General features: G+C 43.6%; 1 protein-coding gene across 1 annotated transcript in view; it reads left to right on the top strand.

The window, feature by feature from the left end:
• Positions 1-8,073, top strand: part of CCN4 (cellular communication network factor 4) — a 35,186-nt gene extending 27,113 nt beyond the window's left edge. Inside the window, exons 2-5 of the mRNA XM_058029693.1 lie at positions 427-706; positions 4,440-4,697; positions 6,668-6,861; positions 7,696-8,073. Of these exons, the coding sequence (XP_057885676.1) occupies positions 427-706; positions 4,440-4,697; positions 6,668-6,861; positions 7,696-7,995 (1,032 nt within the window). The 3' untranslated portion in view covers positions 7,996-8,073. The remainder of the gene's footprint in view (positions 1-426; positions 707-4,439; positions 4,698-6,667; positions 6,862-7,695) is intronic.
• The last annotated feature ends 6,937 nt before the right edge of the window (positions 8,074-15,010 follow it).

A 15,010-nucleotide genomic window follows, 5' to 3' on the forward strand; every position in this document is an offset into this window, starting at 1 on the left:
CTGGTGCTGTTAAATGTCATCCAGAGTTTGTTGTCTAGGGATTTGAGAGCTCAGAATGCAATGAGCCTCTACCTTCTCTGGGTTTTGACATGAACTACGGCATCCCAGTTCTCCATGATCTCAGTAATAGTGACCTGGAATGGCATCACTGTGCTACATGAAATCCCTTTCCTACCTTGATTAACCTTGATCGTACTTTTTATCTGATTATCAAATTTTGAATGTGATAATTCATTGATAACAAATAATTGAATAATGAATAATGAATAATTGACTTGTAGGCTTGGTTTGTGAAAGTTTCTTTTTTTTACTCATGAGACCTGAGGGGATTTTAACTGAGGACTAAGCGGCGCAGGGTTTGCAGCACAGGTTTTGCAGCCCCCATTTCTCTGTAACGCTCTCCAAGCTGTGTTTCTTTGTTTGCAGGCCACTGGCCAGACCTCCCTGAGCATGAGCAGCCCCGTCCCAGCCACGGAGGAGCCCTACACACGGGCTCAGTACTGCAGGTGGCCCTGCGAGTGCCCCAGGTCCCCGCCGCGCTGTGCGCCCGGCGTCAGCCTGGTCACGGACGGCTGTGACTGCTGCAAGACGTGTGCCAAGCAGAGAGGGGAGAGCTGCACCGAGGCTGACACCTGTGACTTCCACAGGGGCTTGTACTGTGACTACAGCGGAGACAGACCTAGGTACGAAATAGGAGTATGTGCACGTAAGTGATGTACATATATTTTTGATTAGATATAGGCTGGCAGCTCAGCTGGCTGAGCAGGGGTTGAGATTTATCTCATTTTAGATACCTGGCTTCACGCTTATCAGCTCCTCCATGCGGCATCTTCCATTCCCTTGTAGCTGTCTTTGTTCTCAGGGCGCTTGGCTGGATGAGAAATGACACCTGAATTCCTGCCTTTTGATTTGAGTGCAGCCAAGAGCAAAGACCACCAACATTTGGAAGTCTCCATATGTGTAAATAGATTATTCTGTAACAGGAGGAGGTGCTGTAGTAGGTTGGGGATGAAGGAAGGACAGATAGACAGCAGGATTTACAGACAAGTAATATGGGCCCCTACATGAAAGCCATGATATTAAGGGGGCTCTTTTGGCTAATTCCCTATAGCAGATACCTTAGAAGGATAGCACATGGTCTGTAGAACACCCTGTCAAGATGGTCAGGAATGAATCATCTCCTATCAGATCTTGTCAGCTACAAATTGAGGTTTGAGCCTCAATTTTACAATGGTTCCAGTCACATTAGCTGTTATGAGGCAGAAGGATTTCTTTCCACCTCTGATAGCAAACTTTTGGTTCCTTGACACTGGAATATTTTCAAGAAAAAGCACAGAAAGAAATTAGGTAGTGGTTTATGTATTAAGAGCATATTCACTTGTTCTGAGTTCCAGAACATGAGGGGACCCTAAATCTCTCATAAAAATTAGAAATTTTTGAAAATTATTACTCTGGGAATAATTAAAAGTGAAAGGATCATCAGCCCAGCCACACACATTGCTGATCAGAAAGGCTGCTTTTAGTAAGTTATTAGAATATATGGTCATGGCTTTAGGTTCATAAACAGGAAAAAGCCATTCAAATCAAGGGGCTTCTAGACCGGAACATAAAAACAAATTATTTAAGAGAAAATGTAAAGGTGAAAGGAAGCCCGGAGGAGAGCTGACTGTGAGATGGACTGATAGAATAACTCATCCACAGAAGAGGAAAAATATTGCAAACTATGGGCTTCAATAAACTTAGAATATGAGCAGAGGTTACCCAAAGGACAGGTTTGAGGAGTTAAGAAGTTCAGGGTAAGCTGGCAGGTTCTTGCAGAAGCGATACTAGGCATTGCTCAGCAGCAGGGTGGGAAGTCTAGTAAGAAATGACCCGGCTTTGCACTGGCACAGGCACAAAAGAAGAAAAAAAAAAATCAAGCATGCAAAAAGTGCAGTCTGACCAGATTTTTGTAGGATACAAGCAAAATAACAACAAGAGAAGTTACGTGCTAGGAGCTGTAAGGTTAAACAGTGATTTCAAGATTAGAAAAGATTAAGGTTAAGAAAAGAGGATATGAGATCATTTAAATGCATTGTCTGGACTGTGTGTAGAACATTCATGAGAGGTCTGCAAGAGCAGGTTAGACAAACATTGTCAAGAATGACATCGTTACAGCTGGCCCTGTGCTGGAAGAGGAAAACAGGCTGGATGGTGTCTCAAAGCTATCAGGCTTCCTAGGCCTCTCTGAAGGCCCTCATGGTGCTTTGCATCTGTTTATTTATTTAAATGGTTGTTTTCTTAGTTGGATATCTTTTGGTCTTTGCAGTCCTCCCACACATCCCAGGCACTCTGTGTGCCAGGGGCACATCCCTGTGCTGAAGGAACACTGACCCCAGCTCTTCCAGTGAGCTCTGGAGGCATTCCCAGTCTGTGCTTTCCCTTCCCTACTGCCATGACAACATGGGACATTTGTGGTTATGTGACATTTATGGGTTTTTTGGGAGCAGCTTTACAGTGTGCACAGCTGAAGGGAACAAGGGGAAGCTCTTTCCATGGGTAGGATGTGAGGCAGATTGTCTCTGACTGCCAGAGAAACCTGTGGCCTTTCCCTTGTTTTCAGCACCCAGGCAGAGGCACAGGACAGGGTCCGCTGATGTGTTCTTGTTGTACCCTGGGCCACACAGAGGCTGCATCACCCTGCTCTGAGCCCACCAGCTTCTGTCCTGACCTGGGGTCTGAAAGCTCCTGTGAGTGGGAATCCTGTGCTGGATGTTGGGGACTAACTTCTGTGAGGAACTGGATTTGCACATGGATGCTTTTGGCTGGATCTAGAGAATCCAGGGCTTGAAGGGCTACAGAAACAATGTAATTTATGGAAACTAAAGACCCTGAAAGAGTCAGGAATATGTGTTGGGAAAGGGAGCGGTGTCAAACTGGGGGAAATTCAGTCTGTATCTGGACCGCCATGCTGAGGTGTGCCCCGGGATTTAACCTCACAGACATCAAAAAGGAACCCGCTGGGAGTCACTGCAACTCTCCTTTTGTTGTTGGCTTTTCTCTGCAGCAAAGCAGAGGCAGCAGGTGCTGAGCACAGGCCCAGGGGGTGAAGCAGATGTTGTGCATGTGGGGCTGGGAATAAGGATGTGGGTCCAAATTGCTTTATTTTGATGCAGACTCAGTGAAGTTCTTCATGAAGACATTCAACAGCCCCTTTGTCTGTGTTTGGGGATGTTCTCATAGTGAACCTCTTGGTTTATGAGACCTGTAGGAAGTCTGTGCAGAGACTTCTAAATTAACATAATCCAGGAGGAATATACTCATAGGAATGCACCAGGAGACACAGCATTTTTTGAACTGTCAAAATCTGTGTGTGTACCTAGAAGTCTCTCTGAATTCTCAGGCCCAGCTCCAGCACTGGGTGATTGCCTTTTCAGTACAAAGGCGTAAGCATTACAAAAATTGGAGCTGAGTGCGAACTGGAGTTCTAGATCTGTGCTTGAAATTCCAACAGCTCCCATTTTTGTGCAGAAAAAGGGATTTGTGCTTCATGTTTTCATTCAGCTCATTCTAAAAATAGGAAGCCTTTGCAGAATTTTAATCCAGCATTTCAATTTGTGTTTTCCTGAAGCAGCTCCATTTCTGACCAGACTCAAAACATAAGCAACACAACCAGTGTGTGAGCAGTGCCTCCGTGTGACTAAACAAGAGACTAAAGTTTGAATTTTCCATTGAAAGACGCTGCTCCCAAATAACTGTCTATAATTTGAAACAAAAAAAAAATGCTGCTCTGTGATTCCTGTTCATGAGCAATCAAAAGGCTTGACTTTTAAAAGCGATTTTATACAAAAAATGATTACACATAAAATATTTATTTTTATGGCTTTATAATGTGTACTTTATTTTTCAAGAAAACTGCTCTGTGATAAACTGGGTAAGATCTAGTTTCGTGAAAATATAGGAATCCAGTGACATTTAGGTGCTCCTTTTCCTGCCTTGTTTGTTCTCTCTTTTTGCTTCATATATACACAGGTGTTGTTAACAGCTGTGTCATATGTGCAATTCCATGAATGTCTCATATATCTCTGAAAATCTCAAATTTCACTAAATATACTTTTTTAAATTACTTTGATTTCTCCCCCTGTGAGTAATTCCTACCACCACGCTATGAAATGATTTTGGTTTTTTTAAGTAAGGATTTGTAGATAAAACTTGTTTTATTTTCTAACTTATTTTTTCATTGAAGCATTAAAAGGTTCTCTTTTTTTGCTGTGATTTAGAATGGAAACAGTTTCCTAGATGGTGTAACTACACATGGTGCAGCATCAGGCTGAACACGATGCTCTGCAGAACTGCCAGCCCACAGATCAGCTTGGTAAAGGAATACATTAGAGCTGTTTGTTGCCAGCATTCTTTTAATGGTGCTCTGTGTGTTTTTCTCTCTTTTTCTTTCTTTTCAGAGATTGTTGGTGTAGGATGTGTCCTCAATGGAGTCAGGTACAAGAACGGGGAGACATTCCAGCCCAACTGCAAATACAACTGCACCTGCATTAATGGCGCTGTGGGCTGTGTTCCCATGTGCACAAATTCACGTCCTCCACTTGTCTGGTGCCCAAACCCAAAGCTGATTAAGATGACAGGGAAGTGCTGCGAGCAGTGGGTTTGTGATGACTCCAGGAAAATCAGGAAGACATCTCCACGCCACATCTCCTCTGCAGGTACGGCGGGGATGAGGCAGAGCTCTCTTTTGCCAAGGCAGATCTCTCCTTTGCCAAGGCAGATCTCTCCTTTGCCAAGGCAGAGCTCTCCTTTGCCATCTGGCAGAGTCTACAAGCAAAGTATCAGTTTGTATTGCCATTCATGGCAGGTGTCTGACCTTTGTGAGGGACACACAGCCTCCCACACAGCACGTGCTGAAGGACAGGGCAGGCAAACACCAGTGGAACTTATTAGTAGCAATATGGATTTGGATGCCCCATCCCTAGTGGTGAAGGCCCTGATCCTAGTGGGTGCTACCCCTGGCCATGGCAGGGGAGTTCATTGAGATGATCTTTAAGGTCCTTTCCAACACAAACCATCTCACAATTCCATGAGTGTTATATTCATCAAATATGCTTGTGCAACCATTCTGGACTTCTGTGTGCCAAAGCCCCCTTTGAAGGACATGTCTGCTGGAACTCCAAAGATATCAAAAGTCCTTTTTAATTTTTCATATTAATTTTTTCCTCTGTCTGAACCCTCTGGGAAAGAGAATGGACTCAGTTTAATTTGGGACTGAGGCTTTCTGTCCAGGTTATATTGCTACTGTAGTGCAATTGTAAAGCCCCTGTACATTAGGATAGGACTTAGGAGTCTCAAACTTACACAACACCTTGAAGGCAGTTATTGTGTGGAAATTTCACTGTGAGCTGGCCTAAGTTGTCTTTGTGGTAGTACAACTTTTCATCAATTCTGAACTGATGGCATCATTAAACATTCTGTCCTCACACTCACATTTACAGTAATGATCACGTAACCCACTGCACAGAGGTGCTATCATTTGCCTCAAACATGATCCCAAATGCTTAAGATGGATTCAACTTGCCATATGTCTTAAATTTATTGTCAAAATGCCCTGTGACACACTGTAGTGACATTAGCCACATTAGCTCCATGTTTTAGACCATCTCACAAAAGCAGAGCTCAGGGAGAGATAGGATTGTTGTAAACAAAGATTTTGGCTCCTTGGTGGGAAGAGCTTTTTCCCAAACCTTGGTCTTTTGTTGCAAAAAAAAAAAAACAAAAAAAAAACCAACAAACTTCAGTCTTCATTTGTGAGGTAAAACCACCAGAGTTTAGCCCTCATTTCTTTGTCCCTAATAGCTCTGAAATGTGGGGTGGGCCCAAATTCAAAATATCTACTACCAAAACTGGCCTTATGTCCTCATGGCTGTGTCCCAAAACGGGCAAAACATAGCTTTGTTTTCCTGGCTTTTCTTCTCTAAGGAGAAGTCTTATAGAAGTCAGAGTAGCATTTATTAAATTTAATATAATAATGAATATAATAATGAATATAGAAGCGAGCAAGCTCAATGCAGCAGTTTCTATGGACTGTCCTGTGAGCTGTAAAGCAGTGGGGACTTTGGCTGAGGTTGGGACAGAACTGTAAGTAGGGATGTTGGCTGCTTTCAAAACAGAGCCCACCCTTTCTTCAAATGGCTGCTGAGCTCTCTGAGAGCTATTGAAGCTGTTCTTCCTCCCAGTGAAAGGCTGTGGCTGCTTCCCAAGCTCTCTGCCATCCAGCAGAGACTGCTGACCACTTTCTGCTATGGCGAACTAAGTGAATGGGCTCAGAAATAAACCTTCATGGTGAGATCAGATCTCACCCCCTCTCTCCACCCGCTGGCTCAGGCTTCTGTAATTGTTTATACTGTGGCAGCACCTGGGGGTCCCAGACAAGGACCCCCTTGTGTGAGGCTGTGAAGGGGAATAAAGGAACGAGCCCTGGCCCCGAGCGCTTGCAGCGATGGAGAGCCTGACACAAGTAGGTCAGCACAAAGAGGGTGGGATGTTCACAGGAATGCTGGGCCACTTTGCTGTGGTTTAGTTATTTGGGTTAGTGGCCTGAATGTGCAATGAGCTGGGGAGAGGGTGTTTAATATGTAAAGCTGCCCGGGCTGAATGACGTGGGGTTAATCTGTGTCCGCAGCGTACGAGGGAGAGGAGGAAGCCTGGCAGAAGAACTGCATCGTGCACACCTCACCCTGGAGCCCCTGCTCCAAGACCTGTGGGCTGGGCATCTCCACCAGGATCTCCAATGACAACGAGCAGTGCCGGCTCCTGAAGGAGAGCCGCCTGTGCAACATGAGGCCCTGTGAGGTGGATATAACCCAGCACATAAAGGTGGGGGCTGTTCCTTTGTGTACCCCATGGACACTGAGTCAGCCTTTGTTTGGCAGCATTCAGGCCTCATGAGGCTGCACTTGTATGTGGACTTATTGTGTGCACAGAATTCCAAAATATGTCCTGCCTGTGCTGGTATGAAAACCTTTCCCTGAGAGTCTCAGCTCCAGCCAAAAGGTCCTTGCAAGGAAAGCCAAGCCAAGCCTGCTGTGCTTGATGCTGGCTCGAACAGCCCTGTGCTCAGCTGGCAGAAAAGCAGAGCTGCACGCCTGGTCATGGCTGTGAACTCTATTGTGCAAGTATATGCACAATATACTCTACAGCTTTTGGGTTCCTCTGTCTAAACATGTAAATCTTTCACACTACTTAGGTCAGGGCTGTAAAAGCTTTCCTAATCTACAAATCTCTTTAAACATAGGAATCATAGAATAGAATAATAGAATCCTTAAAGTTGGAAAGGATGTCTAAGATCAGTAAGCCCGACCTTTGACTGAATACCACCATGCTTGATAAACCACACTGCAAAGTGCTATATCAGTTTCTTGAATACTTCTAGAGATGGTGACTTCATCACTTCTCTGGGCAGCTTTTTCAAATGCTTAACCACTCCTTCAGTGAAAAAATATTTCCTGATATCCAGCCTGAACCTCTCATGGCACAATTTGAAGCCATTTCTCTTTGTCCTACCACTGTTTATCTGGTAGAAGAAGCTGAATCCCCTCCCTTGCCTAAGCCTCCTTTCAGGTAGCTGCAAAGAGCAATGTGGGATTTATTTCCTACATGTCTCAGCACTGAATATTAACCTCTTTGTTTTTATTTTCTTCTCTGATTTAGCCCGGGAAGAAATGCTTGGCTGTCTACAGGGCGAAGGAGCCCATGAACTACACCATCTCTGGCTGTGTGAGCAAAAGCCCCTACAGGCCCAAGTACTGTGGGGTCTGCACAGACAACAGGTGCTGCACACCCTACAAGTCCAAGACTATTGAAGTGAGCTTCCAGTGCCCAGATGGAACTGAGTTTTCCTGGAAAATTATGTGGATCAATGCTTGTTTTTGCAACCTGAACTGCAGGAACCCCAACGACATCTTTGCTGACTTGGCTCATTACTATGATTACTCTGAAATCGCTAATTAAATTGGCTGAATGCTGGAATTGACCCTTTGCTCTGATTTTACAGAGGTTTTTAAATAAAAGGAGAATCTTCATCCATTACCAATGTGCAATTTGTTCTTTTCCTGAGTTAGGATGTTGATGCCTTGAGAGGCTACCTAGAACAGAGGCTAGACAGTGTCAAAGGAATAAAATATTTATTTAAAGATATTTATTTAAAGATATTTATTAAAAAGGCCGTCAAAGAATACAACCTGGGCAGCACAAGAGCCCAGCTGAGGCTACACCCAAGATGGGTGACTGGTCGTGTGTTTTCACGCTTATAAGTTTTGGCCCATTTACATATTGGGTTAATTGTCCAATTACAGCTTCAGGTTATGAAGTCCCATCCTCCCAGTTTGCTCTCCTTAATTTGCTGTTGTTTGTACTTTTGGGGCCTGAAGCTGCAGGGGTGTCCTTGGTTCTCAGGCTGGGAAGGATTGTTTTGTCTAATGAAACTGTGAAGAGAACTTGCTAACACTCTACATGAAGTTCAGAGTTATAAACTAATGCACTACAGAATCTGGAAAATATGAAAGCTAAAGCCTAAGGCATCAATGTTAAATCTCTTTGTTTTGTCACACTTTTTGATGAGGCCTTGAACAAACAAGATTTTTAATAGATCTTCATCCATTAACTGTAGCCAGAAATTCCTTTATGCACTGATGCTGGGACTTAAATGACAGTTCTCTTGGCACTGTCATTTACTAAGCCAGCAGTTTAATTGCCCATAGGAAAGAACAGTGCACTAGTATGACAGCAAAAGTATGGCTGTCATTAGCTTAAACATGAGATTCAGACATCCTTACTGTCATTTCTTGAATGTTATTTTCTAAGCTGGAAAACTGATGTAAATGTTTCATATTCAACATTAGACATCAGGATTTGATGGCCTGACCCTTGCAGCTAAAGTCTAACATCTGTCAGGCTGAGATCAGTCCTAGAATCACCCCTCTGTTATTCTCAGACAGATTTTACTGCATGGTGAATTTCATGGAAAAACCTAGGAAAAACTGAAATCTCTGTGTTATGTTTCTGTCTCACTGCAAAGGCTGGGTCCAAGAACTTCTGTGTCCTGCTCTCCTTGAAGTCTCTTGAAGTACCTTGTGCCAGTAACATTTTCATAGTTCTCTGAATTCTCTGATATTGAATAGCCTGACTGAACCCAAAACAGCCACTCCAGAGCTCATGTTTTCAGGATCCATCTAATCCACAGTATTGCTCCTAGGCTATCTCTGCAGATGAAATGTAGAGAGCCAGATAAGAGGTGAAGGACAAAACCTCTTGCATCCATTTATTCTGATAGAAATAGAAATTGTGTGGCCTCTGCTTAGGGACCACCAGCGCCTCCTGTTCCCCATGGTGTTACCAGCACACAGGTGCCTCTTCCCACTGCCACCTTGCCAGTGACACAAATCATTGTTTTACATGACTGGGGAAGAGGGGAAAAAAACATGTTAAATGAGAAAACAAGTGTTAGGCTTTACACCAGCTCTGAGAATGTGTGGATGCAGAAGGAGAGGCAGCCCTTGGCGTAGCTTCTGGTGCATTCATTCCAGCTGGGCTGATGCTTAGAGTAAACATCAATATAAAAATTTTCTACAGAAGTGGTTTCACATGCAAATGTCAGCTAAGAGAAAAAGAAAAACAGCTCTGCTATTACCTTTCCAGGTAAGAAATTTATCAACACTGAAGGATGTTTGAGCCAGCTTTAACTCCAATAAATTTTTAGTACAGCAGCTATGCCCCAGGGCATGTTTCTGCTGCTTCAGTTGGGAGAGCAGAATTGTGTTTCTGTATGAGCAAGAGAAATGTAGTATCCACTTCAAAAATCCCTGGTGGCACAGCAGAACTGCTGAGTGACACATGATCTGGGGATCTGACCTGTACAGGGCTGAACTTTGGGTGATGCAGTTATTTTGCTTTATTTTCAGCTGGCAAATTGTCTGTCTTTATCTTGATAACCCAGCAGAAGCTTGCTTAGTTTCTGGGAGACATAAATTTTTCTGGCTATGATGAATTAAAATTTCTTGTGAGTGGCCTGAAAATAATACCATCCCTATAAAAAAACAATTAGGAGAAATGTTGTATATCATCAAAAGCTGTTAACACCAATAGCATCTCAATTTGTACACAAGGATTTGGTTCATATATTCTTTATAGACCTAGGTCATTCCTGAATTTAAAGCTTTATTTCTTTTTTGAAACTTCCATGAAATCTCTAGTGGCAGAAAGGAAGGGTGATCCCTGCCCACAAGTTCCAATGCCGGTGCAAAGCTCCTCTTCCCTTTGTTTCTCTGGTCTAAGGAACCTGAGGCCACCACATTTTGCAAGACTCAACCTCATGACTGCCTTGGCCTGGATGATGTGACAGCAGAATTGATACCTGACTTATTTGCCTCCAGTATAACAAGACCTCAGCACTTGCAAGAATGAGAATGTTACATTTCAAACTCCATCCCTTGGTAAAAAAGTTCCATGTGAACACACAAAAAAGAGGCCATGGTCAAGAATTTCACAATGTTTTCCAAAAGGGAAAATGGTGTGAATTAAGAAGTTATAGGGAAGAAATACTAGGACCTCTTTCTCAATCAGTTCCCCAAAATATGACTTAGAACCCTGTGTTCTAATTCTTGCCCATCTTAAAATGCCATATATATGCATGTGTGTATACACATTAAAATAAATAAATAATAAATAAACAATAAAAATAAAGAAATATATATACATTTATATGTAGATGGATACACACCTATAAAATATTATGTGAAGTCATCTATATAATGTTACATATAAAATCTTATGAAAACATGCCCTTGAATATATATATGTGTTTATTTACCTATATATATTCTTATGGGGCACAAAAAGCAGTGCATGTATAATGGGTGTTTATAAGTACATTCAGTCTTTCTCTGTCTTACATGAACACATAAGGAAGCAAGAAAACAGGATCAGATCATGTATGAAAAACTCTGTCCCTTAACTGGCTTGCTCTGCTTGCAATTAGTTAATTCTGTAACCACAGCAATCAAATGCTGCAGTGGCTGTAACACAAGGCTTTCTCTGAGAGATAAAAGAAGCTATTGAGAGCTAATGCATGACCAGCAGCTCCAGTGCGTGTCAGTTTTTAGTGAAGTGAATGCCTGGAAACCACAGATCTTGCCCAACACACCCAAGATGTTTCTGTCTCCAGCCTGGTTTCCTAAGGAAACTGAGTGTATGCAGCCATACTGTTCATTTGTGTGTCTGTCAGGCAGCCCCTTTGTGGGAAATGTCAAACAAAGCAGGCAGAAGTGTAAAGATCTCAGAAGCCTTGCAATTCCTGCAATAAAACATGAAATCAAGGAGCAGGGTGGGGAAGAGGCTGACCACATTGTCCCTGCCAAGGCCATGCACACCTGCCAGGCAGTCACTGCATACAACATGTCTGCAGTGTGGCACAACCACCCCAGCAGCAGCACAAAAAGGGGTTTTAAAACAGATTTTCAGGCTGGAAACAAGTAGCCATGGAGGAGGCAGAGCTGAAGGAATCACAAATGGGGAATAGCAGTGGTTATTACACTGCTGTAAAGGAATTTTGTGGGGACATTGGACACAAATCTGTAGGAAACCAAGCACTGGTAGCTCTACTACTCTGCTTGTACCATTTGTTGTCTGTCTAGTGGCTCTGAATGGGGAAGAACATCACTTGTAGCCAATTACCTTGATCTGCAGTCTGTGGTGCATTTGATATCCTTTGTTTTAGTGGGTGTTTACAAGCAGATTAGCCCTAGGACTGAGGCAACAGTCCAGCTTTAGATTCAGTTCCCTGGCTCCCTCTGTGCCTGGGGAAATCATGTCTCTTTTACAAAAGTACTTTTGTGGTTACTGTTTGAATTCATTGAAGATCTAGATCCCCGAAGGCTTTCATGGATCCATCCCTTTGCTTCACTTTTCCTCAGGATTTCAGAGCCAGAACAAGGCCCTGCTGTTCACTGCCTTCTCTAGTAGAAACTGATGCTCATTGTACATTTGTGCAATGGGCCCAGGTCTCTGCTGGGACCTGAAAGTGATGCCACCACCAACAATTATAGCACTGAGGAGGTGCCAGGGTCAGACCCCTCTGCTGCAATGGGCAAGTGAAAGGCTAAAGAAAGGATGAGAGGGACAATTTTGCAATCCACCTAAGCCAAGACTGTTTGACACACATTCAGCTCATGGCGATCATCCTGTTGGTCCTCTAGGTTGGGTCAAGGATGCAGGGTGGGATTTTGAAGGTCTGGTCATGCTGGTAGGAAAGCAGGCATGAAGATTATTAAATTGCCTTTGCATGGAGTGCTGGCTGGAACTTAAAACACCATTTTGGTGTGCATGCAACTGGAAACAGGGAGTAGTGCAGTTTCCATGTTTTTCACATGTTCACTAGGGTTGTGCTGTGTATATGTAATATTTCAGGAATACCACAACATTTAGAAAGACCGTGTCATCTTGTAAATGAAACCCTGGGATTTTGTTGTCTCAGCTTTCTTGAAGGAATTTTGAAACAGTTTAGTAAACTGATAGAGACAGTGTTCTCACTATCTAGAGACACATCTCCATACATTCACCTTCTCAAATTGGAACTTTCCAGTTTTAACATTTCTATAGAGTTATTTCTGTAAGCTTCATATACTGAAATATATGAAAAAATAATGAGAAAACCATTGGTTTGGCAGTCTGAGTTACTCCAGCTATATAACACATTACTTGTTTGTAAAGCATCATGGTGAGGTTTTTTTAAGATGGCACATTGCTTCTGTGGTTTAAAGATATTAAATAAGTGGCAAATGGTTAATGAATCTGTGACTGGCACCTCATTAAGAAGTTTAGGCAAGCAAATGAAGGTGAAATATATCTGTGACTGACATTTCCTTTTCCCATCTTCTTGCCTGGCCAACGTCCAAGTGGGCATTTGCAATCTTTGACAAAGCTGTGAACTGGAGGACACAGAAAAGGAAAGAGCCTGCACTGTAATGTGGTAAAAAAAATTGGTCTGAGAGCATTTCCTTCATTTTGAATATTTTGGCAGATTGGAAAATCCAGTTGTTTCCCAATTTACATTTCTTTGCTGGTCTGTTTCTGGCTCAATATTTGGGGTTTTTTTCTGCAACAGTCTTATTGGACTTGGGACAGAGGTCTAGAGTATTTGAGCAAAGTGGAGTGTATTACCCAACCTGCCTAAGCATGTCTTCATTATCAGCTCTCTTGAAAAGTTGCAGGAGTAACTTGTTTGCAAAAGCCATACACACTGAAATTGTTCAAACAAGGTTATTAAAGACAGGGGAAAAAGCATTTGAATTAAAGATCACTGTTTTGGATCCTTTCATTTACATATCTCCAGAGCTAACCCAGTAAGCATTCTACCTTTTATTTCTAGAAATAAATGTCTGTAGTGTTTTCCAACAAATCAAGCTTGCCTTCCAGCCTGAAGTACCCTACCTGCCTTCATAGGAGCAAAACCACTTTGAGTGGCCTCCTGTCCTGGACTGAGATTGGTTGATTTGGCTTGTTTATGGCAAGAAAACACATTCTCCTCATTCTCCCCAGCCTTCTCCTCCAGTGTGCCTTTTTTATACTCTTTTTTTTTTTTTCTTTTTCCCCCAAGAAGGGCAGTTCTCTACATTTTTAAGCATTTTCCAGCCATATTTACTGGCAATAGCTTTCAACAAAGGAACCATATTTCCCTGCTGTCTCTACAGAAGTTCCATCTGGCCTCTGCAACCTCTGCTCACCCATGTGGCAGCTGCCCAGCACACAATCCTGCATGAAAGGCTTCCTGTCTGCTTTCACTAGTCTGGGAATATCACAATCTCCTCAGTATTTGCACTTTCCAAATGAAATGCTGGCCCTTTGTGAGGCTCTGCTTCTGTAGGATCTCCTCTGCCCCAAACACTCATGAGCAGCAGAGAGGGAATCACCACAGGATCAAAGTTTAACATTGGCAGCTGGTGATAAAGAACTAAGATTTTTTCTATTTGGTCATATTATCACTAAAAATAAATGAAATCATGTTGCAGTCATTCAGTAAATGACAATTTCCTTGCTGGAGAGATCTGTGTGGGTCTGAGGCCCAGCAGGGCGGTGGGACAGTGCACATCTCACCACTGTGCATGGGGCTGGGTGGCACCTTTGCTTGGCGTGGGCTTGCCAAACCCTACAAGAAGACTGGCGGTTCCCTGTGCCAGTGGCAGGTCCAAAGGGTGGGGCAGAGCCACAGCTCAGCAGCCCCATCCTCCCTGCCCGCCATGTGCTGAGCCTCGTGGGGACTTGTGCATACACACACAGGTACATGTATACACAGAGCCAGGGCATGAAAAGCCCAGGCTGGTGGTGTGTCCTGCTCTTTTCCAAGTGCCCTGGCTTGTGTAGGCTTTCCCCAGCCCTTCCTCAGTGCTGCTGCCCAGCAAACAGCCCTGCCCTCCCCCAGCCCCCTCCACGCACTGACCTTGGCCTGAATCCCATAATCCACTCCAGCCACAGCAATTGCAGAGAGTGGCAGGTCACCCAGGGATAGTTCCTGCAGCTCTGCTGCAGGTCAGAGCCCACTATGGTGCAGCTGCTTGTGAAGGAAAACTGCCTGCCATCCCCTTTGCCAGCCCTTGGGCTCTTTCCCATGCCCAGGGGTGTCTGCATCCAGTGTTTGATGCACATCCCCCCAGAGCCAAAGCATGTAGGGGTTCATGGGATGTGGAGCTGCCTCTTTAATAACATCAAAACAATGACTCTCCTCCAGCTCATAGGAGTGCTGGGTAAGAAAATGATCCCCACACTGAGCTGCAGAGAACAGACACTGAACTGTCTGGCAGTTGCAGTCAGAAGCCTTTTTTTTCCTTTTTCTTCCCCCCTAACACTGGTCAGCAGCTGTGTTGTTTATAAAATGAATGGAGCCCTTAATGAAGCAATAGATAGAAACAGTGAGAGGCTGTGTCTGTTTCTTACAAAGGGCTGAGGGGGAAGGGTTGAGCTCTTAAAATACCCT

This window comes from Melospiza georgiana, chromosome 1 (assembly GCF_028018845.1).
Source record: "Melospiza georgiana isolate bMelGeo1 chromosome 1, bMelGeo1.pri, whole genome shotgun sequence".
Taxonomy (NCBI): domain Eukaryota; kingdom Metazoa; phylum Chordata; class Aves; order Passeriformes; family Passerellidae; genus Melospiza; species Melospiza georgiana.